A 25,895-nucleotide genomic window follows, 5' to 3' on the forward strand; every position below is an offset into this window, starting at 1 on the left:
TGGGGCCAAGGTTTATTATCCTTTTTGCCCCGCCTTTTGACCATAACATCCCCAAATCAAAACATTAAGCACAATAACCCAGTGCAAAAAGTGCAAATCACAAAAGTGATAATCAAGAATTCAATTAGGTCTAGCAAGATCAATAATGTACTCTAATTGCCTGGGAAAGAAGTAATTTAGTGGCACTCACTGGGATGGGGGAGGACACACACATACAAAAACCCATTCTTGCCTGCTCCACAAAGCAGAGACCCAGAGACAATACTGCAGGTTATGCAGGCTGATGATTTCCATTAAAAGTAACTGAATATGCACAGGCCCTTTACAACTACATACAGGCAAGAAGATGCTGACGACGGAAGAATCTACAAGACAGTGCAGCAGCTTCAACGTATAACATTGATGGAGGCTGCAAGCACTACACTGCCACCAGTGTAAACTTTTAGGAGCTACTGGCCCTTGAATTCAGGGGCAAAGGGGAGAGTATATTTTGCATCTAGTTAAAAGATTTTGAGGGATTGTTAGCTATCAGCATCATCAGCCTCTGGAGTTGCTTTTGGAACATGATCACTGCTATGCTGCTCTTTACTCTCTATCCTTTAGAGAGGACAGCAGAAGACATCTGCCGAGGGAGAGGCTCCCCCCCCCTTGCCTCTTCTAGTGCTCTGATGCCTAGAGACAGCCAGGAGGTGAGCTGCCAGGAGGGTGACTCAGGACATGGGACCTCCGCTGAGAGGAGTCTCTCTCTGCTGCAAGAGGGTGGGGTAGGCCTTATGGGGATTACGCCTTCTCCTTTGGTACCAGAGTTGGAATCCCAGTAAGGGAGGAGTTCTCCGGCTTTTAGCTGGAAGTTTTGGTTGATTTAGTTTGAAGGCTGCCAGAGGAAGCTGAATTTGGTTACTTTTATCTTTTCCTCTTTTGCACCTAGTTTAATTTGGACTATGTATCATATTGTTATATACATGAACTGCTGAACAGATTGCTTCATGTGGAAAATAATGTTGATGCTATGGGTAACGTATTTTACATTTAATTAATTTAATTTACATTTAATTGAGCTACTGAAACATTCTATACCTCATTTAAACTTTTTATTATTAATTAATAGCTAATTCTTCAACTGTTAATGTTACACTGGAGTGATATTCTAATTTTATTACACGCTATATTGTATTCATGCTATTATTGTATTTAAATTTTTCTATTTACTGCTTGGGCACAAGGCATTTGTGCGGAAAGAGACAGCAATTATTTATTATTACATTTATATCCTACCTTTCCTTCAAGGAGTGTTCATGGCTCTCCCCATGTAACCCTAACAACCATGTGGATTAGCAGTGGCAGCTGGGGGCTGCATGTCAGTGAAGCAGTGGAATCCACTCTGGGTTTTAGTCCAAGGTGCTGGGCATGTTTTGGGCATAGGTTTCAGCACCTTGGACAGCTCCCTGAAAGTTCAGACTAAAACCTGGAGTGAACTGCACTGCCTCACTGACATGGACCCACCACTGTGGATTAGGTTGAACTGACTACCCATGCTCAGTCCTTATGTGTAGGTGCTATAAACAGTGGTGTACATGGCAGCTACCACCCCATAAGGGCCAGAAGCAATTTGCTATATTGATGCTCACTCATCTACTATATGTAGCCCCACCCACTTTTGCCAGTAATCAAAGTTCTCCCACATGATAACATGATGCAGCAGATTAGATTTGCTGATACGAATGAATTGGGCTAAATAGATTTAATAGGATCCCTTCTATGATGTATGACATGATTCCATAAGGGAAGCGTCAGAGCTCAGTAGACCAGATGCTGAGCATGCAAAAGGTCCCAGGTTTAATCACTGGGATCTCCATGTAAAGCTAGGAAACAATATTGCCTGAAATCCTAGAGAGCTGCTACTGGTCAGCACAAACAATATCATACTAGATCTGGGGTAGCCAATGAGGTATCCCCGACATGTTTATGAACTCAAACTCGCAGCAGCTCACCCCAAGCTAAATGGAACAATGTTCTGACTCAATATAAGGCAACTTCCAATATATCAGCATGCAAGCAAGCTATGCCAATTATCTTGCACCCTAGAACCTGCACTCCAAATGACACAGATACTTTATCACACAGCTTGCAGGCTGTGTTTTAGTCCACAAGGCACTTATTCTTGTGCTAAAGAAAACCTCAGTATTTCCAGCCACATCCAACACTATCAATTTGAAAAAGACTGCAATTCCATGCAGACTTTCAAGGGACTAAGTCCCACTGAACTCTGCATGACTCACTTCCCAGTATATATGCATCAGATTATACTGTAAGACATACAGCTTCATCACTCACCAGCTTTTAATATTCAGTTACCTTTTCAGCCACTTTAAAGCTTCTGCTTAATGCTTCTTTGGTAATTCAAGAAATTAAAACACTTGGCTGATTTAAAATGCATGGCCACATTTCATATAAAACATACTAATTATACTACATCAGTTTTCATTAAATTTCACAAGGGCAGCAATAAATTTCATCTATACACTGAAGTGTCCTGCGTTCCATGCAAGATTTAAATCACTGAATGAGGCCAGAGTCGTCATTAAGATTTCAGTATTGACATTCCACCACCACCACCCGCCCCACATTCATCCAGCGTTTTAATTTCTTGAATTACCAAAGTAACCATGCATTATTAGTAAAATGCTTGATTTCCAAAGGTCTAGCATAAAGGGTGTTGCCTTTGTAATACTGCACACAAAGAGATTCTTATTCTGCAGCACATGATAGTTTAATCAGTTGTTTATGCAAGATAGCACTGAATAGATCCTATTTTTACATCCTAAGCCCTGCTTTGTTACTGCATGGAGAAATTTTGAGATTAAAGCTCTCAGACCACATGTGAATCACTGATGGATGTTTCCTGTCACCTAAAAATGCCCCTGGCTGGCTTTTGCAACAAGACTCTGGCTACAGTAAAGGAACAACATTCCCGATTTTTGGCAGTCATTAAAGTCCAATTCTGCTCTTCCATCTGCCCCCGTGACTAGCAATGACATTATTTCCTAGACAATTTTCTGCATTTTTGCTGGGTTTCAGCCAAGTGGGGAACACTCCGCTGCTTCCCTTTTACCCATTTGTGTTCAATGTTACACAATGGTTAAACAGGAGCCACAATTACCTGGTAATTAACTCCATAGAAAGTCATCAAAACCAAAAAGGCTCTGAGTCCAGTAACCAGCACCACCCTCACATACACACAGCTCATGAATTTGACATGGGTCTTGAAGGAAGAACTATGTATTACTCTCAACGTAGAACAGCCACCAAACATATCAGCTTTGTGTCACACTCGCCTAGCCTCTCCCTGTGATGCTTAGACTGACATATACATACGTATTGCGATACCATGTTTTGCATTTCTCTGCCCCCGTTTGCCAACGATGGAAAGTAGAGACTCATATCACTTGATAGCACAAATACACGTAAGCACACTTAAACATCATGGAGAAAGGGGGAAGAACCTGACACAGAGGGGCAGTTTTCAGCAGCAGCCCCATTATAAGAGTGATGTGCAGTTCTGCCCTGTATGTTTCTGAGTGCTGCTTTAAACCTAAGCATTCCTATACGGCTCAGGACCCCAACATCTAGCAGAACCCCTCTCCCGAAATGAATATATCCAGACCCTGCAATTCATCATCTGCGTCCTTTCACCAGGTGGCTCTTCTAAGAGGTTCAGAGGGTGCTGACAAGGGAGAAGGCCTTTTCAGTTGTGGCCCCCCATCTGTGGAATGCTCTCCCCCAGTGATACCTGCCTGACGCACACATTCTTTCAGCACCAGGTTAAGATATAACTCTTCTCCCAGGTTTTTGAAGGATATCAAAATCATATCTATTGTTGTTTAGTGTGCATACCTAAGCACATGCACACTTTGAGTATTATTGATTTGTTTAAACCTGGCAGCCGGTTGTTAATTGCAAATGTAGGTTGCCTAAAGACTTTTTTTTTATTAGGAGACAAATAAATAATGATAATATACATTCAGGAAAAGGTTGACACTGGTGCTAGCACTTCCATGCCAGAAACTGAGTGAAACACCTCCACTTCTCTCTGATCTTGAAGTAACTTGGGGTAGGACAGGTAGTGATCACCCATCAGCTCCACTGCTTCCAAGCCCTGCAATCACGTAATTTCTGCTTAAATTAACAGATTATCAGTTAAAGCAGCAAAAAGATGGCCAGGACTGAGCTCACGTAGGGTTAAATTGTGATTTTAATCTAGTCTGAATTAGGGGGAGATGCACCAAGAAGAATAATCATGTGGATGTTGAGAGTTCTTGGGGAAGGGGGGGGATACAGTGCACTGTAACTTACTCCCACCCTCTACTACTATACAGAACAGGATATTAAATAAGAATAAACTATTGGAGCCAGTAATATTCCAACCGCAACACTACATTTATCCCACACTTTACATAGTTTTTTTATCAAGAATTAGCTTCTGGAAAGAACAGGTTGCAGTTTTCATCCTCAGTTAATTTGCCAGGATATCTGTGAATGAGAGCCAGGATGAGAAGAGCGAACAAAGAGGAAAAAAGGCACTTCCATGAAGAGTAACTGTTTTCGCCATTTGTGAGTGAGCTCGCCCACACAGATTCACTTCAAAAGTTGGGTAGAAGACCTTCCCAGGCAAGTGGGGGGGGGAGCCTGGGTGTTATATTCACAACAGCCTTGGCAACTCTGATGCACCATTTCAGGCATGACGCACACATAACCACAGACAAGACATGAGAACTACTAATTACTGCACAGCTGAGAATAAAAAAAACAAAGATTCTTGCGGCATCTTAAAAAATTGGACCAAACTTGGACCAAGAGATTTTCTTTCCTCTGCGGCTAGCATGACTTGTGGAAGAGGGATGGGTTAATCTTGTTTCTCTATATGAAACTCCGTTAATTTGCCTGCATGCAATTCCTCATCTCTTATGGCTACCAGGCAAATTGTTAAATACAAAGCTATGTTTATGCATTTGTATGAATTATTGTATGACGTAGTAGTAAAGGGGGTCTTCAATTACTTCAGTATCTGTTCGGAGAATAATTCTGCTGATAACTTTCTCCTACAGAAAGTAGAGGAAGGAACTAGAAGATTGGCTTGATTCTAACCAATGGAGAATATTCACAGAAAGCCAGATTTTGGCTGAACTTCAGGAAAAACTTCCTAACAGAGCAGTGCAGTGGTTTTGTAGACTAGAGGCTATCAGTCAAGAGAAAAGGGGTTTTAACTATCACATGAGGTGGGAGAGAAATTTCTCACCTCATATAATACTGGAATAGGTCAGTCCTACAACTTTACTACATGACCACAAAACAATATTTCATACAATGCATAAACATGGCCTTGTGCTTAACAATTCACCTGGTAGCCACAGGCAGGCAAATTCACTGAGTTTCATATTGCCACCCTGGGCTTCTGCTGGGAGGAAGGGAGGGATATAAATCAAATGATAAATAAATAAATATAGACAAACAAGATTAATCCATCCATTTTCTACCAGTTACGCTAGCCACAGTAGAAAAAAAAGTCTTGGTCCAAAGTTTGGTCTGATCTAGAAAGGCAATTCTTATATTTTTAACAATTACATTTATTAAGAGCTTGTTGCTTAAAAAGACAAATTTTAAGAGTCAATCAACTTAGCACAAGATAATTGAAAATATCCTCAAACAACTGTACAACCATACATGAACAACGTTTATATCAGATTGTGTCCATCTGTTCTATAACATGAACACAGAGTGGGAATTTTAAAATACAGCTCCAGAACTACAATGATATTAGAAACAGTTCAAGGATTGGGCAGGTTATATACCATATTTGTGCTGAAACAGATGTCACAAATGGAAATGACTACAGAAATTAGCAGGAATGATGAAACTATATCTTGAAACATGACAAACTTTAACAAGCTGTTGAGCAATCAAAGAAATGTGAGATATGGCCCACGTCACCAGGCAAGCACATCTGAGGATGGACAGCAGAGGAATCTCACAGGGAAACGCCAGCTCAACACAGTGGCTCCTCTGTAGCAGAGGCAGGCAAGTAGGAACTGGATGAAGACAAGGGCATCAGCACATCATAGATAAGGTGTTGTGTTAACTGTGACATTTGTTGTTTTATTACTGCTGTTGTATTATTTTATTATGAAATTGTTTTTGTAATTGCTTTTCTTGTAACCCACTTCGAGTACAGGTTTTTTTTGTAAGTACCTTTGAGTTCCTTTTTTGGGAAAAAGCGACTAATAAATTTAACAACAACAACAACTGAAGTCATGGAGAAGAACCAGTGGGGAGGGGAGAACATAGCAACACAGATGTAGGATGCCAGAGTTGTGTCCAATTTTAGTCCTACTCAAAGTAGATCCATTGAAATTAATGGGCATAGCTAACTTAAGCCTATTAATTTCAATGTAATCTACTCTGAGTAAATGTTAAGATATAACCAAACTGTCTTCCCAAATATACATACACTTTAGGGCTATCGCCACCAGCTGACTTCCTAAGAGCAGCTTATGCTATTTGTGAGCAGGCTTCAGACAAAATCCAAGATGTGAAATTAATTCATTTTGCACTGAAGGAAGCATGTTGCTGAGGGACAAAGTTGTACCAACTCCAAACCTCGGGAGCACCTGAATGTTAGGTGGGGTGATTTAATGGTAGCTATTTGCCGAGATCTCTGACAGGCCTCGAAACTATCCATTAATGATGTGGTTTTTCCAGAAAAAAAATTAAATCAGAAAGTATTTTGCAATTAGTAAACAAACCTAAATGAGTGTGTCATTTTAATTTTTTTCAAAAGGTAGTTGAACTGCAATATTTGATTGGGGAGAAGAGGATAAATCAGTAAAGCACACTTATTGTGGTTTAAATGCTGTATTCAAACACATTCAAAGCTTTACTTGATTTTTTTTAGTGTAATCTGTAAATATTTTGGAACACGACAACTCAATAACAAAACACTTCACTAACATTAGATTTTAAGAAGCGGTGGCATTGAAAATTGTAAACACACTGATGTTTGCATGCCTGAAGACATGTGCATATTATTTATTTATTAATAATAATATTTATTAGTCGCTTTTTTCCCAAAAAGGAACTCAACGCGACTTACAAAAAAACCCTGTGCTCGAAGTGGCTTACAAGAAAAGCAAACAGCAATTACAAAAACAATTTCATAATAAAATTATACAACAGCAGTAAAAAAAAACAAATGTCACAGCAACACAAAAACCATTTCAATACTATAAATATAACATTACAATCTTAAACAGGTCACATTACACCACTTGGCATAAATATATATGTCCTAGTTCACAAGCAACACTGAGCCAAATGATGACTTAGCACTAACAAGCAAGCATGCAGATTCCCAGAGCAAAGATCACGAATGCTTACCTCCTAACCTGTTCCTACTGCTGCCTCACTACCCCAAGCTAAGTCACGGTTTAGCTTAGCGTTATCTCGCTCCAAACAAACTGTATCCAATGTTTGTTCTTGGCTTACCACTCAGACCCAGGTTCACACATAACACTAAGCCAAATCACAGCCTGGCCTTAGGCAGGGCGGCAGCAGCAGGACTGGGGGAGGAGTGAAGTGGCAGTTATGTTTTGCTCTGGCAACCTAACATACTTGCTTGTTCACACTAAGTCATAATTTGGCTTACTGGGGCTATTACTCACCTGGAAAAAGTTAATTTCAAAGCTGTTTTTAGATTTGCCTGGTATTGTACCTATTTTAGTTGCCCTATTTGACTTCTATTGTGTTAATTCATTACGTTACTAATATGTTTTATGAAACAGTGCACTTCTAAAAGTGAAAAATTTCCACAGAAAAATATAGTAGCAGAAAATTTTCCAGTACAACATCGGTGTTCACCAACACACCACCCATAATTTGGCCGAGGAATTGTATAATCAAATTTGGACAATTATATTAATGGCAAAGTTGACTGAACAAATGAAGAGAAGTTCTATTAAAAACTGCTTTGTTTCATACAGTTTGTTGCCAGCGCAGAGCATGACTGGGCACCTCCTACAACCCATGCCTCTCTCTGGAGAGACAGGTATAATCATATCTTGTTACCTTGTATTGTAGTATTATGGCCCTATGGGTCTTTTGGTCCAACTTGATTGTTGTATTGAAATGTGTGATGAAACATTTATACAGATGTAAAAACGTCCTTTTTTTGACATGTTATTCCTCTTATTGTAAAATGTAATGGCAAAATAATGCTCCATTCATTATCCTTGCTTTTTTTAACGTCCATCTTCTGTATGATTATATTTTAATGTTTTTAACGCACTCCTTTTCTTGTTTATTTGGTTTAATTTGTTGCAAAATGTGAATAAAAATATTCTTTTAAAAAATCAGTTTCCTTCCTCCTACAGAGATAATTGAGGGCCCCATCATGGTACGTATAGTTCTGACCATTAAAAAAAATGAAGACCTCCATCCAAGCATGTACTATAGCGCATTATGCCATTTGACTAGCAAAGCAGATCAAATTACAACCTGCAGAGCATGGGCCTCCGAATTACAAGGCTCCTCTGTTTCACACGTACCCATTGCAACTGGCTAACTGCGCACTTCACAATCATGATTGGTTTGAAAAGCTGCATTTCCTTTGATCCATCCCCAAATTAAAAGAGAGACGACCTTCAAAAAAGCACAGAACCCCTTTAACTGAGCACACAGTTTGCACTTACAGCCGTGGTAAGAAGCTGGAGAGCCTCCTGACTTGCCGTACTCTTGCTCTGAGTAGCTGGTGGACAGATTAGGTTGGCTGGAACCTCTGCCAAAGGTTATCTGATTGCTACCGACCCCAGTAGCCACCTGTGCCATGCGCTCTTTCGTCTTCAGGGCTTGGGCCCTCTCTCCCTTGAGCCGATCATCATCTTTCAGAAGTGATACCAACTGCTTGGACTTCTCCCGCACATTGATGCCCTGGTCCTTACCATCCCGGTCAATGTACTGAAAGTCCTTCAGAGTCTGGATAGCAAAGATGTTCTCTTTGCACTGCTGTGCCACCCTCTCCGAGCCAGTTTTAATCAGGTAATCCAACAGAGTTAAGGCCTTATAAACATGCCTCCAGTTTTTGCCATGGTCATTCAGACGTTTCCAGATCATGCTCATTATTTCAGAAAAGGCCACCACATTGTATGTTAAATCCGCTATTTCAGTCATTAAGGAGCTGGATGGACCCCAGGGGTCATTTGAAGTTGCTTCCCGAACTTTTATTTCGGCCTCCGAATAATTGTTCACAATGTTTTTCATTTGCCTCCTAATTGAAGTTGTCATTTTTATCTCCTCCTAAATCAAGGCAGGTTCCCAAAAAAGCCCTCAGAGACTGATCACAGTTTTTTCTATTTTGAAAGTCTCTGTGATATGAAGACTCAATATATGTGACCAACTTGGAGCAAGTTCTGGTAAAGTCATTTCTTCCCCTCACGAGAGATAAAAAAGGAACTGGAAACTCCGACCTAAAAAAGAAACACAGAAAACTATCTGTTACCATTTTAATTGTTCCCTTGTGTTTTAAAAAAAACTAGCCAAAGCAAACATTCAGGTTTTTCTTCATCGGTCACCAAATATTATTTTCTTGTTCTAGAACTACAGAAAGAAAACAGAAAACCACAGATAGGGTTTCCCCTTTAAACCAATGTCTTAAAGGATCTGCATATGAAAGCCACACACAGGCAAAACATTTCTGAACAGCCCTAATTGCTGAATAAAGCGCCAAGAGAGAAGATGGAGTGAACTGCACATGTAGGCATCGTTATGTTACTCTGGATTTCTGGTCTGGAGGAAGTTCCACTGAAATTACTTCCTTCCTTCTCAAAAGGGTCAGTTGCCCTTTAAGGATGTATCTACACAACAAATTTAGGCCAGTCCATCCTATCTTAGGCACAGCATCCACCACAGAGGAATCAGGATACAGCTGAAAGGCCTGTTGCCACCCTACTCTGGCATTACACACACCAGCTCACGGCCACTGTCAGACCTCTCTACTTTTATCCAGTTCTCTCTCACATCTAAAGACATTATAAGTCAAGATCACAGTGCTTTTGTCAAGATCCTACTTGGCAGCGGGGGGGGGGGGGGATAAAGCGAATCAGAAAACAATTCACAGTAAGATACTTGCATTACAACTGTAGCATTAAATAAAGAAAGAAATTAATCTTAGCGGATTAGCAGTTTAACAAGTCACTGAACAAACGTGCGGACTCCACAAACACAGAGGGGCCCCCACCGAGCAAATGAAGTTGCAACTGCAGCAGAAAACAAAATTAAATTTCATGCAGCAGCTGTTTGTTGAAAATACCAGAACAGAAACACCCACACGCGCTGTCCTTTTAGAACCAGAGAGCTGCTAAAACAGTTGCAGTAACCTGTCAGCTTATTGTCAAAGAGCGCTCTCGCAATCGCTCTTGGTCTTGTGACTTATTCCTGCAGCTGGAATGATATCCGGAGTTAAGTTCAACTGAAGCCTGTGATATTGTCATTCGTTTTGTTGGACAGGCCTCAACAATTCTGCCTTTCTGTGGCCTCGCAAGCAGCGCAGCAGCTCAGCTGTATCGCCAAATCCTACCCACAACAACACTGAACTACACTAGCAAGGAAATCTGTGGTCATTTTGCTATTGTGATACATCAGATCTTTATTTCACCCTTTCTTAAAATGCTTGGTTTAGGCTACGGAATCTCAAATAGTTAGATGAAGCTTTAAAGAAACCCAAAACTCCAAAACTGATTGGAATCATAATCCAAATAATACTTCTTATTAAGTTCAGATTTGATTGTGTGAATACAGCCATAGGTATCATTCATTGTAGTCAATGGAGATTTTAAAAAATGACTTAACTGCTACTCTAACTTTTCTTCTTGAGATAGGTTCACATAGGTTAAACAAGACACAAGATTCATTACCTCTGCAATTTACATATATTTTCATATTATTTATTAAATTTATATCCCACCTTTCCTCCCAGAAGGAGCTCAGGGCGGCAAACAAAACACTAAAATCACTCTAAAACATCTTAAAAACAGACTTTAAAATATATTGAAACAAAACATCTTTAAAAACATATTAAAACAAAACATCTGTAAAGCATCTTTTTTAAAAAAGCTTTAAAAAATCTTAAAAAACAATTCCGATACAGACTGACATAAGGTCTCTACTTAAAAGGTTTGTTGAAAGAGGAAGGTATTCAGTAGGTGCCAAAAAGATAACAGAGATGGTGCTTATCTAATATTTATGGGGAGAGAATTCCAACGGGTAGGTAGGTGCCACAACACTAAAGGTCCGCTTTCTATATTGTGTGGAACTGACCTCCTGATATGATATCTGCAGGATACCTTCACCTGCAGAGCACAGTGATCCACTGAGTATGTAAGGGGTAAAACAATATTTCAGGTATCCTGGTCCTAAGTTATATAAGGCTTTGTACACTAAACCAAAACCTTGAACTTGACCAGGTAGGTATTGGGCAGCCAGTGCAATTCTTTCAGCAGTGGGGTAACATGCTGGCAATACCCTGCCCCAGTAAGCAGTCACGCCGCTGCATTTTGCACCAGTTGCAGCTTCCAGACCAACCTCAAGGGCAGCCCCACAAGGAGTAATTACATACAGTAATCCAACATGGAGGTTACCAGTGCCTGGACAACAGTGGTCAGACTATCCCGGTCCAGAAACAACCACAGCTCTTACCAGCCGACGCTGGTAAAAGGCACTCCTAGCCTCTGAGGGGAACATAGACTATAATTGTTCTACTAAAGATTTAAGACTGCACTTATAAACAGAAAGTCAAAGAATGACATGAAGACTTTTAATTTATATGGATATAAAGATGTTTATACATTTTTCCGACATGTATTATGTACTAATTTTTATAGTACATAAAAATTAAATGCAACCAAATCACACCAGCATATCTGAAATTGTAACATAATTTAAGGCATTTTTTTAAAAAAAAACTTCCAGAAACAGCAGAGGACAAAAACATATTTGCTCTTCAGTTACCAGAGGCATGGCTTTAAAAAGGGGAGGGACTCTTAAGATGCCTGTGGAAAATATCAGGGAAGGCGTCAAATGGGCTTCCTGGGGAGAAGCAACTCACAAGTTCTGGGGGGTGCATATCCGAACTTCACCTCTATGATGGATTGTTAAAGTGGGCCTCAACAGCAGATAATCAGTTCATGCAGAAGGAGCCATTCCCTGAGATCATCAGGACCCAAGGCAGGAAAAGGTTAAAACCAACCAGTGCAGTTGTTTGGGTTCCTACTGGGAACAAGGGCAGGATATAAATTTAATAACATGGACTGCCTTCAAGTGGATTCCGACTTATGGCGACCCAATGAATAGGGTTTTCATGGTGAACGGTATTCAGAGGTAGTTTACCACTGCCTTCCTCTGGGGCTGAGAGGCAGTGACTAGCCCAAGGTAACCCAATGAGCTTCATGGCTGTATGAGGATTCGAACCCTGGTCTCTCAGGTCGTAGTCCAACACTCAAACCACTACACCACACTGGCTCTCTATATAAATTTAGTAAATAAATACATAAATAAATATCTGAAACACGAATATGCTGACTTCAATCCACTATCAAGAGCAGCTGTGTCTGGACCACATTCAGGGTCCATTCTCTATACCAAGGGTGACTAACCTTCACCCCTCCAGGTGTTAGCCTCCAGTTTCCATTAGCCCCAGCCAGCATGGCCAACGGCCAGGGATGATGGCAGTCCATCAACATCTAGAAGGCCACAGGTTAGCAGCTCCTGCTCTAGACCATCCAGTTTCTGGATCATCCTCATGTAAAGTGTATTACAGTGTACACACACAAGGCCATTAGCATTATTTATAACACCATTAAAGTATATATTCCTTACTAGAAATTAAGGTCCCTGCCTCAAAGAGCTGTCTGCATTCTAAAATCAACAATACAGAGCCAATTCCCACCCCCAATATCAGAAGTGAGCCGGTTTATGGAAAATCTCTTTGTTAATGTTTATTTTTTATTTGCCACAGTTCATTTTACAATGTATTTACATTACATAGCTTAACTTCTATATTAAATATTGATCTAAATCTCACAGTTGATAGTAAAAAAAACCCCTATTTATCAGTTCAGGGGGAATCTTTAAAGCAGCAGAACACATGGAAGTAAGGTGGAGGAGCAGGATGGTTTCACCACAGTCACATGCTCCATTAAGTGTAAAAAAAACCTTCCACCACAACTCTGCTTTGTAACGAAACCAGCCCAATTTGGTCCACAGAGTGGTATGCAAACAGGCATGCAGAGCTGAAGTGACCTGCACAAGGTCACAAAAGATTTCACACACTCACACACCAAGATAACATTCTAGCTTTTATTCAAATGATCCCTATCTCTAGATGCTTGAGGAAGTGTGATGTGAATGTATTGTGACCAGGGGATAGCCTACTAACCTGAAGACTCTGTAACCAGATTTGGAGACCTGCAACACACCAGAATGTGCTTACGAACATATTTACATGTTTCACTGCCACAGGTATCAAATGATGGCAGTAATCCAATAGCTAGAGAACTGCACACCTCTTCTATGAATCAACCTGACAACCCCCCGCCCCTATTTGCCCCATCCAGAATGTGATTCTTACAAATGGGGGGGGTGAGATCTGCACAGGGAACCCGCTTACCAAAGCAAGAGACAACTTTCAATCCTTCCTGATCACATGCTACTCCTAAATTTTGCTGATCTAGCTTTTTCAATTGTTGTTATATTACATCTTTTATTATTTGTATAGTAAGGTGCCCTGGGGAAGTTTTTTAAAGCGCTTGGTACAAATGTATAAAGTATACAATACTAAAACATGTACGAAACTCCAGCAGGACGCAAGGGAACGAGACTGAATCTGGAACCTTACAGATGGGTTCCTCTCCCAGGGTCTCTTTCACAGACTTCCTACACATTTTAATACCAGATTCTACCAGTATGTGGACCAACTGCTGAAGCTGTAAAAAAAAAGCAAACTAACCAACACAACCACAGTTGTCCAATCTCTACCATTCATTTTAAATCACGGGACATGGGTAGTTCTGGTGCAAAATGCAACTGGTTTACTGACGACTCCCCCTCAAAAAAAAAAGAGAGGCTATTACTTCCTGCATTCTCACCCATGAATATGTTTCATCTGTATCAACCATGTCACATGCACCAGCATATGGAAATCAAATGTGAGGTAATGATACCAAAAATTAAGGCTCCAAATTATTAAGATCAGCCAACACCTGCATGAATTTCTCCTTAGCTTTATTTAGTCTTGCTTTCTGCCACTCTAGAGGCAGTGAAGAAGGATCTACCCAAAGAATCCTGGGCAGTGTAGTTTGTTAAGGGTGCTGTGGGAAGGCCCCTATTCCCCTCACGGAGCCATAGTTCCCTGTGAAGAGGGATTGTTAAATCACTCTAAGAATTGTTGCTGTGGGAAGGGAAGAGAGGTCTCCCAATAACTCTCAGCACCCTTAACAAGCTACAGTTCCTAGGATTCTTTGAGGGAATCCATGACTCTTTAAAGTGGCATGGTGGTGCTTTAAATGTATAGTGCAAATGGGGCATTAGTGCTATCCTCAGGCTCCAATTTATGCTGGAAGTATCATGTGGCTCAGTCTTCACATTGTTTATCCATAATTAAGTCCCAAATAAGTTCCCTTGAAATTGGCAAGACTATGAAATACTGCAACTCTGTTATACTGCATAGTGTATAGCAGAAGCCTGCCTCTTCACTGCAAAGTAGTGTGGAGAGTGGGCAATTTCTAGTGGAGAAACTCTTTCCCCATGTACCTCTTCTCTGCTCAAAATTGCCCCTTTCCCATGCAGCTTTTCAAGCCGAGAACTAGGTTGCTGCACTTTTATTACACACATTCACCTATAACAGTTGATTAGTTCCTCAGTCATAAATATGTAAGTGAAAGAACAGATCACTTCAGGTACCAGTTGTGTTGCCTAAGAACAGATGCTTTAAAACAATACCAAAAATGTCTTTCCAACACTAAACAGGAAAAGACAACTACTTTTTAATGCCGCAGAGAAGAGTGCATTAAAAGAAGCTATGAGGCTGGCAGAATGCATAAAGGCCACATGTAGAACACATATTAGGTCCTGTACCATTGTGCAAAAGAGAAAAAGCAGTGATTCATGTGAATAGAACAGCATGGAGCGCTGGAACTGACCCACACACTCCATCTTGCTCTCACACAGGCTATTTAAACACAAAGTTAATTCAGAGAGGGGTCAAACTAGGGTTTGGGAAGCAAGATTTAGTTCAGGAAGGGGGGAGAGAACCAATGCCACTCCTCTGAAGTCTGCACACTGGTCTTCAAATTTCCAGTCTACGAAAGGATGATGACGGTCTTCAAACACCAAATTTATGGAACTTTTCCATTTCCCCTTTCACTATTCAAACAACACTCCCAGTTACTAAGACAGGCAGATGGCAAGAAGCAAAAAAATGGTTAATTTTCTAGGAGACGCATTTCTCCAAGAATTTATAATCTATTTATAATCTAAAGTATTTCAGAGGGTATTAAAAAAAATTCCCCCGTACTGGGTTAAAATTTCTTTCCGGTCCCCCAGTATTGGTATTTAACACCACCAAGGACTTCAATAAGAGTTTGTTGGCAAAGAATGGACCATACCAGCCTGGCCCAATCTGATGCTCTCCAGACATTGCTGGATTCCAATTCCAATCAACCACAGCCAGCATAGTCAATGGTCAGGAATGATGGGAGTTTTGATCTGATCACTTCTGGAGGGCATCAGGTGGGGGGAAAGGCTGGATTATACTATAGATCTCTGAACAGTGCTGAAAAATTACCCCCACAATCTTATCCATGTCCCTTTTGTAAATTAATTGTATGTCTTACCTTTGCCACAATGCAAACTACAGGGAAAAATACAACTGGCTTACCTTATATAGTAAGAATACCTGAGAAAGTGTATGCAACATGCTCTGGACAGTTAAGAAGTGTTGTATAGATACTTTATTTGTTAGATACCTTACACCATTGCTGCATGGAATTCAACACGGTGTGCAGAGAATTCCCAATTGATCCCCCACTGAGACACCAAACAAACACAGATCCATCTAGCTTCAACAGAGTTGCTGCCCTGGGACCTACGCATTATAGGTGACGAATGAACATTTCAAGGAGTGTTGCAAGATTTGGGGCTTTTCTCCTGAATCCCAGTACGTCACAGAATGAAGGGCAAAAAAGACTCCTCATTAAGACATCAGAAGCAATAATTGGGCAGGGTCAGGAAGGGCATCAGGAAACCTGATTCAGTAAGATGCTACGTCAATGAAGTATTTTGGATTTAAAAAAGAAAACCACACGAACAAAACGCACACGTTATTATTCATACTTAGCAGAGGAAGAAACTGAAGAGTTGATAAATGAGTAAATAAGTTCTCCAGCCATCCTACCCATATAATCATGTGATATGACTGTATAATATACATCAGCGTGCTGTAGAATGCATAGAGGAAGAGAAGACTAGGGACACCCATGCCCTAGTGTTAAATGAAAGTTGCCATTTGCAAGGTTTCTCGATGGATGCAAAGACCACTATAGGCCCTGGCTTCTCCATGGTGAAATGCCTTGCATACTGTGCGTCCAGAAACAGAGCAGAACATAGTTCAGTGTCATATCAGTAATACATATAACATCTAGAACCAATGCAGTCAAGGCACATCCCCCCCTCAAGGGATATGGTACTCACATAGATAGGCCCATTTGAGACACAGCTTGAACAGTAAAACAGCCAAAGAGTCAGTTAACAAATAAAAGATCAGACAGATTTGGGGAGGGGGGGAGAATACCTCAAAGTGCTTTGCTAGTTTTAAAATAGCATTTGAATGTTTATGTATGTATGTGGTGCTCTCTTTACAAATATAAAAGTGGTGGGAATTTCAAAGAACAAGAAGTATTTATAAACATTACTCCCCGCCAGAAGTAACAACCAGTGGGATTGCTTCTATTTGCAATAATACAATATTCACAGATACATAAGCCAGCCAGGCTTTAGAACACTTTATTGTTTTCACCAGAAACCTATAGCACTTTTGGAGCATTCATGTATGCCTAAACTCCAGCAGGAGCTACTCGAATAACCCGGGATTCATCTTTGCATTACCTGCCCAGCTCCAGCAGAAAACTCCTCCAAAGTCAGCAGAAAAAGACAAACCAGCAGATCCCAAACGTTTTAAACTTCCATAAATCCTTAAGGAATGAAAACTGCAGTCTTTGGCAAGGGACAGAACTAAGTGGAAGCAAGTAAAGTATCTCAACTTGTTTCTGAATGATTCAATATCTGTGAACAAAACAAACCTTTGCCCTGATTTCTAGAGTCATCTACATATCTTGTTCATTTTAATACGCATATACTTACCAACATTAATTTACTGAAATAAGTGCATGCCAGGACGGACCAGTGCTGTATACTTACTAACATGGTTAACAGATTAGGCACCCTAGCAAGTTTGTATGTTTTATTACTACATGGGAGTTGTTAAAAGTTGTTTTAAAAAAACTGCAGAAAGATTACAAAATCAGATACTATTTTTTAAATATATATAACTTTAAAAATATAGTTTTCAGTGTCTTCAGCAGATGCCTATCAGCAGATATAACCATGCAACTAAAATGCCATGGTTTAATTATACAGACCTATGACATACATTTTACTGAAGGGATTCACCTCCCTTGATATTAACCTCAAGTGCACATCATCTGAGGATTTGCAAGTCCAGCTTTAAAGATTTCAAATTTTAATTAGGTGGGTATTAAAACTATAGTCTACCTGGAAAAACAGAGTGATGTTCTGAAATTCTCTGCTGAAAAAAATAATGAGAACTTCAACAACAACAACAGTATCTTACGTTAGGAGCCCTGTTGGGATTTCATGCATTTGCAGATTGTATTTCAGCATGAATGCCATTTAGTAAAATTATCCTCCAGCAACAACTGCCTATGTTTTCAGCAGATGTGCCAGAACACACTTATCTTGTGTGGATTATCTTGAGCCATTCCAGTCTGGGTTCAGGCCTGGTTATGGGACTGAATTGGCCTTGGTCGCCCTGATGGATGACCTTTATCGGAAGAAGGGCAGGGAGAGTGCAACCCTGTTATTCTTACTTGATCTCTCGCGGCTTTTAATACCATTGACCATGGCATCCTTCTGGGCCAGCTTGGTGATATGGGTATTGGAGGCACTGTTTTACAGTGGTTCTGATCCTATCTCCAGGGTCGTTTTCACAGAATAGCATTGGGCTATTGTATTTTGGCCCCCTGGCAGTTGTGCTGTGGGGTGCTGCAGGGTACCATCTTGTCCCCCATACTGTTTAACATCTATACAAAGACCTTGGGAACAGTCATCAGAAGATTTGGGGCAAGGTGTCAGCAGTACTCTGATGATACCCAGCTCTATTTCTCTGTAACATCTGAATCAGGAGAGGCCGTGCAAGCCTTGGAATGGTGCCTGGACTCCCTGGTGGGCTTGTTGAGGGCCAATAAACTGACTCTCAATCCTAGCAAGACAGAGAAGCTGTGGGTTGGTGGTTCCTGAGTTCATATAATTGGTCAGTTGCCTGCTTTGGATGGGGTCATACTCCCTCTGAAATAGCAGGTCCGTAGTTTGGAGGTGCTCCTAGATCCATCTTTGTCACTAGAAGCCCACTAGAAGTGACCTCAGTAGCTAGGAGTGCCTTTCACCAGCTTCGGATGGTAAGACAGCTGCGGCTGTTTCTGGACAGGGATAGCCTGACCACTGTTGTCAATGCACTGGTAATCTCGAGGCTGGATTACTGCAATGAGCTCAATGTGGGGCTACCCTTGAGATTGGTCCGGAAGCTGCACCTGGTGCAAAATGCAGCAGCGACAGTGCTCACTGGAGCAGATTATCGCCAACATGTCACTCCGCTACTGAAAGTATTGTACTGGCTACCTATTAGCTACTGGGCTAAGTTCAAGGTTCCAGTTTTGGTGTATACAGTTTGGGACCAGGATACCTGAAAGACCGCCTTATCCCTTATATTCCCAGTCGATCACTGTGCTCTGCAGGTGAGGGCCTCCTGCAGATACCACCTTATCAGGAGGTCCATTTCACACAACATAGGAAATGGACCTTTATTGTAGTGGCACCCACCCTTTGGAATGCCCTCCCCTTAACTATTAGACAGCCACCATCTCTGGTATCTTTTCGGCGCCTACTGAAGACCTTTCTCTTTCAACAAGCCTTTTAAGTAGAGACCTTATCTCAGTCTGCATCTGTGTTGGAATTGGTTTTTAATGTATATTTAAACCTTTTTAATGTTTTTAAAGTTTTTTAAAAAATGTTTTTAAAGATGTTTTGTTTTAATATGTTTTCAATGGTTGTTGTGTTTTAATATATTTTGAAGTCTGTCTTTATGATGTTTTAAAGTGTTTTTAGTGCTTTTGTTTGCCGCCCTGGGCTGCTACTGGGAGAAAGGGCAGGATACAGATCAAATAATAAACAAGACAATGTCAAATTAGGAGGCACAACTACTCTAGTGTACAGCACACTCTGGGAGACAATCAAATGCCTTGAGAAATTTTGCTTCTAATTTACTTAAGAGGTCGCATTAAGTGCAGGCCAGACGATACCACAGCAGCCAGACCCCATCATGTCTACCCATGCCACAAGCTGGCCATCTATATTAAAAATAACTAAGTTTTCTCATGAAGATGTACCAACGTTTCAATGGTACCAGAATGGCCTCATCATGTTCCCCAATCTCATCATCCCAATATACACCCTTATTTACACTCTCCTCCATTTGTAATAGTTCACTGGCATTTTACCCAAGTGAGTGTGCACTTGCTCTTATAGTGGGGGGAAATCACATTTCCACAAAGCATCTGCTGTCTGTTCCTTTGCTGAATGTCACTTTCTGTAAACTGGCTCCAGCAGGAAGTGTACATTCCTTCTTCTCAGACTTTCTACTTTATCAGCAGCAGCTTTGCAAATGCCCTCCCTGCTTTGGACCCAAGTTGACCTTAGTTCCCCCTCTCAAGTTAGCCTAAGTTTTCACAAGCACATTTGGGGGCAGGCAAAGGTAGGCAGCTTCGCCCCTCACGAGCTGAAGGATATGTTATGCCATTCAAAGTAAGAGCAGCATAACGTGTTAACAATACTCATTAACCCAAGTGAAGGAAGATTCCCCAGGGATTACTAAAGCACTTGAAAACACGCAAGAGACTTCAGCTGAAGGCAGATCACAGGGAAATGCAAGGTCAGTATGCAGTATGCCAAGCATTCCGCACACTTGGCCAAGAGATTTCTGGGGTTCTTTGACCACATCTTCTGCAATAGTGAACACAGGCCATCCTTCCCAAAACTGGTGCCCTCCAGATGTTGCTGACTGCAGATGTCCTCTAGACAGCATGGCCAGTGATATCCAAAATATCTGGAGGGCACCAGGTTGGAGAAGGCTGGACTAGGCATTTCCATGTGCAAGGCCTTTGGGTTTGATGTTTGTACAAGATCTGAAAAATAGCTGCTTTAAACCTCTTGTACAAAAACATTTTTGGTGTACTTTCAAATAGGAGTAACTTTCACCAAGGGAAAGATTTTTTGCAATTCATCATTTTAAACTGATTTAACTTCACCAACTTAACTGCACTTTATAAAGGCGCTCTTTGCCCTCTCTTTAAGGCTAAGTGCCTAAAACAGAATGCCTGCGTTAAAAGTCACTTTCAGTACTTCCAACTGATACCGTTAATGCAATAAAGCCCAGAGACTTCAAGAGAGACACAAGGCTACAGGTACACATTAAGACTTCATGAGGGAAAGGACAAAAGGAAGGAAGAGAAGGAAATGTTGTTTCTCAGCAAAAGACTGGAACTGACAGGTGGGTCCCAAACACAGGTGAATGTCTTTCATTGTCTACCCCAGGGGTTCCCAAACTGTGATCCATGGACCACCAGTGGTCCACAGGCTTCATTCAGGTGGTCTGCAGTGTGTCTGAATATTCATATAGATTTTTAATTGTATTTTAGTTGCTCCTTTTATTTCTTATGGTATATTTCATGGTATTACAATATGAATTGCATGGAATCCCAATGGCTACAACAGGCAGAAAAATCAAGACCCTCAGGACCCCCAGCAATTTTCAAGAGGTGCAATGTGAAAAGTTTGGGAACCATTGGTTTACCCTGAATGCAATGCTACCTCAATATTGCCTAGTAATGGCTCGTAAATTTAATTTTTGCCCAATGCCGCCTTTAACTTTTACCTATTCCAATGCAACAAACTGCAACTAAAACCCGCTCAATAAAAACTACCCAATGGGGAAAAAAACTCTAAAAATAAAAAACAGACCAAGTACCAGTATTCAGCAGGTTAGCAGATATAACAGTTCTACACAGGCCCTTAACCATGAAGAATTTGTGTTTTTGTTAAAGAATTCTGAAATTATTCATGATACCCAGGAAAATATGCTCAACATTTAATAATCTATAAACATACCAGTCAACCATGACTTTTTCTTAACTTCTTAGGAAAGGGGTGCTCCAAAGCTAGAAGACATAAACTTATGTGCACTTTATGCAGTTTTAAAAAACTTATTCTCATCAACATGTCTCAAAACTCATTCGAAATCACAAGCAATATGTTCACTGACAGACACACAATGCCACAGTTTGCATTTTATAACAGAAAATATTTCAGAGCAGATGTCATGTTCACACTGCCATGAGGTTATTATGAACAGAACATTTTGAAACTGAAATACCTGCAAATACGTCCTCTTACAGCTCACGAGAATTGTATGGCTCTGACTTGGCTGTGTGCAAGATTCAGTGGTTTATTCAAAGTCTCCCTTTCAATAGAGGCAGGAGGAAAAGAACAACATCCAGGATGGCAAGAACTACCTGTTCTGTCTCACAAATAAGCTGTGTATTGAAAGAAAGTTCTGTTAAGTAAGTACTTAAGTCAGCAGGGTACTTTGTTCAATTTCAATACGCTGCCTACTCACATCAGAAGCAGAAGGCACAATCAAAAGAGTAAAAAGTTGCAAAAGCCGACCCCACAGGATTTTTTGTTCACCCATGAAAACAAATCACATTCTTTAATCATGGCTTTGGAGAACTGATTATTTCCCCATGAATCATGACAATCCACAGAAGCAATTCTTCAACCTTACAATCCAATTTAAAAAAAAACTAGTCCTCAACACTGCTGATCGAATAACAACCATGTGAACAAGGATAGCATTGTAAAGTAAAGGCCTTCCAAAACATAAGTATAATTTTCTCTATAAAAGAAACAGGAAATTGCTGAATTAAGGTTCAGGCTATCAGTATTAGGGTACTGGAATTACAATGAATTTCTGCTAAGAACCAGGCTTTTGAAATGCTGAATGTGTTGAAAGAGTTAGACATAACTGATCCATCATGTAAATTGTCAGGAAAACCATCAGAAGAAAAATGAATACCTATTATTTCTGCTTGTGTCCAATATTAGAGATATGACAGTTACCTACCAAGGTTGCTTTAAAAACCGTGAGAGGCTCCAGCAACCAGCTACATAAGCTATAGAAACTATGGAACAATCAGGCATTGAAACCCGTGGGGATGATATCCTAAACACACATTCTTTCCATGGCCCATTTATTCCAGTGTGGTTTACTTAAGCCTATTTAGGAGTGAAATCAAGAAGAACAGCATACCATTCTGTTGCTTTCCACAGTCGCTCCACCCACCATCGTTATGTTCAACCAGGGACTGATGAACGTGCAGGACAAAGAGAAGCCACAGGCCATAGTTGAGGAAAGAAAGCTGCATTCAGTGTTGTCCTGAATGTCATGGTTTTCCTGCTTCCTAAAGGCAGAAGTTAGTTCTCATTGGTCAGTTTCTTCAGAGACGGCTTAGGATAAACAGGAGACGGCAGTTACATTGTGGCCAAACATGGCAGCCAGCTCCAACTTTATGCATGCATGTAAGCACCGTGAATGCCAGCCATAATGAACTGATGTAGCAAATCCAATGGGGACATGACACCAAAGCACTAGCCAACCCATCTTGGTCTGACGCAAAGCGGAAACTGAGGAAGAGAATCAGCTGTTTCTGCGTCTTCATTATATTTAACATTTGCATCCCACCTTTTCTCTAAAGATACAATACAGCTGTTTTTCAGCTTCACAATAGCCTTTTGAGATGTCAGGCCATGTCAAGCTTAACCTAAGTCCAGTCTGCATCCCAGCATCCCAGCATCCCAAACTAGTACCTCTAACCACTGCACACTACATGGTGGGAACTTGTGGAGATATAAAGTAACAGGCTACAGCAGTGGTTTTTCAGACGTTCTACCTTCAGGGAATACTTTAAGGAACCAGTTATGCTGCTTGTTCTGGGAGCACTTCAAGGCCTGTTCGGCCTCATCATCACATTCAAGAACTAAAACCACACAACAATCCACCATGGTGGCTACATGTTGCAAGGGAAGACCAGTGTTGGTAGTCAAGCTGTTTTTAACCTTATTGAGGAACCCTCGCTAAGCTTCTAAGGAACTCCAGAGTTCCTTAGAACAGAGTTTGAAAACATCATAATTCACAAGAAGCTCAGAACAACAGTAATTTGGCTAAAGCAGCAAAATTGCCTCAACCAAATCCTACAGAGATAGAATAATCAACTTTAGTGCATGCTGATTTCCAAGTTCACCTGGTGGAAAGATACCCTATTACTTATGCATAGCAATATTTAAAAAAAAAAAAAAACACTGTTGCAAATAGAGGTGGATTCACCTCCAGGCTTACACCACAACATTTAAAGCAACTGTCACGCTACCATTATGTCGGAAGCACAGCTTTGAGTGTAGCTTCCTTTAGCTGCCACCCAAAGCAGTAGTTCAAGAAGATGGCGCTTTGTGTTCCCATTTGGACTACTGCTGAGGTGGTGAGCGGCCAAGGTGAGATTGGCAGACTAATCCAAAAGGCTGTGTAGGCCACATCTGGCCAGCTGGCTGCCAGTTCTCCTCCCGTTTTAATATCTTGAACTGATTTCCAACCTTAAAACTGCCACTTAGAAATTTTCTACTATTAAGTGGTCTAGACCTTTCCCCCCAAGTAAATAAATTAACAAATGTGGCCTCCACAGAAGCTCTTTGAAGCTCCATCCCCACAAGTGATGTATGCCTGCCAATGGTGTAGGTCGGGGGCTCTCAAACTGTGGTCAGTGGTCCACAAGCTTCATTCAGGTGGTCCGCGGGATATCTATGGATTGGTATTTGAACACGGGAGACAGCACATCCATTACACTTAATATTCACTTTAATCGTATAGAGAGCCAGTGTGGTGTAATGGTCAGAGCAGCCTTTCCCAACCAGTGTGCCTCCAGATGTTGTTGGACCACAACTCCCATCTTTCCTGACCATTGGCAATGCTGGCTAAGGCTGATGGGAGTTGTGGTCCAACAACATCTGGAGGCACACTGGTTGGGAAAGGCTGGGTTAGAGTGTTGGACTACCACCTGGGAGACCAGGGTTCGAATCCCCACACAGCCATGAAGCTCACTGGGTGACCTTGGGCCAGTCACTGCCCCTTGTCAGCTCTGCACTGAGTCAGCAGTGGGGATTGGAAATTCCTGGGTCGTTAGCAGGGAAGGGAAGTCCTTAGCCGGCAGACTGGTTGTAAATCTGCCAGGCCAATGAGGAGGGAACCTGATAAGGGCCATGCCCGCCTGAAGCTTACTTGCCAAGTCACAAGTCCAGAAGCGAGGTCAGTAGAGGTCCGGGATCAATTGCCAAGGGGTCAGTCCAAGAGATGCTGCAGGGAAACTAGGTATACACGAGCCACACCTGACGTTGCAGTCAGCAACAAGCTGCAGCCAAGGTGTGCCTTATAAAGAGCAGGGTTGACAGCAGGTGTGAGCCCTCAGCGTTTGGGCCTTAAGGAGACAGGCCTGCCTCTCTGCTGCCTGACCTTCTGCTGTCTACGTTCTGCAGGTGAGGGGGGAGTATCCTGTTCACTGTCTGTGTCTGGCTGCAGGGCCTCTGCTGTCCCTGGGGTGCTCTGCAGCTGAGGGGCAGAAGGAGCTGGATTCTCAGGAGGCTCCTCCGTGTCTCCTGCTGCTCCTGGGTCTGCTGCTGTTACTCCCGAGTCGTCCTCATCTGAGGAGTCCTCTGACGGGGCCATGACACCCCTCAGCCTCACAGGAAGGCAATGGGAAACCCCCTCTGAATACCGCTTACCATGAAAACCCTATTCATAGGGTCACCATAAGTCGGAATCAACTTGAAGGCAGTCCATTTTCATTTTAATTGTATTTTAATTGTTTTATTTCTTATATTTTATTGTACTGTATTACAATTTGCATTCTATGGAATACAATAAAATACAATATATGAGAAACAAAAGAAGCAACAAAAATACAATTAAAAAATCACACAGCATCTAGCTCAGCAGATCACAATTGCTACAACAGGCAAAAAAAGAGTCATTATTTGGTCGACCAAGATGATCAGCACTTTTCAAGTGGTCTTGGGGGGGGGGAGTTTGGTATACAGGAATTATTTTTAAGGGTTCCTTGGGATCACTCAGTAAAGATGCCTTCAACACAAGTCAATGTCAAGGCACCCAAGCATCCAAGGAATCAAGCCCACTCTACTAAACTTGTCAACCGGCTACAGAAAACTATCCAGCTTATTTATACCAAGCACAATACATCTTGTGGTATTCCTAAAAGTACAAACACCCCAAAATATTCATATCTACAAGTCTGTACTTGAAAATCCATCTGCCTAGTTTGGCTGGTTTAGTTTGATCCCTGACATACGTCAGCACTGCTCTGCATGAAAATTACATGCAA

General features: G+C 41.3%; 1 protein-coding gene across 6 annotated transcripts in view; it reads right to left on the reverse strand.

Annotated features, from left to right (window-relative positions):
• The window catches only part of EPN2 (epsin 2), a 50,057-nt gene that overhangs the window by 19,515 nt on the left and 4,647 nt on the right, over positions 1–25,895 (reverse strand). For 2 of the 6 annotated variants that reach the window (XM_061599404.1, XM_061599399.1), the window contains exons 2-4: positions 22,760–22,956; positions 21,824–21,983; positions 8,742–9,515 (exon numbers count right to left, since the gene is read on the reverse strand). The exons of 1 other annotated variant lie outside the window; for it this stretch is intronic. In XM_061599404.1, the coding sequence (XP_061455388.1) occupies positions 8,742–9,333 (592 nt within the window). In that variant the 5' untranslated portion in view covers positions 9,334–9,515; positions 21,824–21,983; positions 22,760–22,956. The remainder of the gene's footprint in view (positions 1–8,741; positions 9,516–21,823; positions 21,984–22,759; positions 22,957–25,895) is intronic. 3 more of the 6 variants (XM_061599400.1, XM_061599403.1, XM_061599402.1) reach the window with 2 other exon arrangements.

The sequence above is a fragment of the Rhineura floridana genome, chromosome 17, assembly GCF_030035675.1.
Source record: "Rhineura floridana isolate rRhiFlo1 chromosome 17, rRhiFlo1.hap2, whole genome shotgun sequence".
Classification (NCBI taxonomy): domain Eukaryota; kingdom Metazoa; phylum Chordata; class Lepidosauria; order Squamata; family Rhineuridae; genus Rhineura; species Rhineura floridana.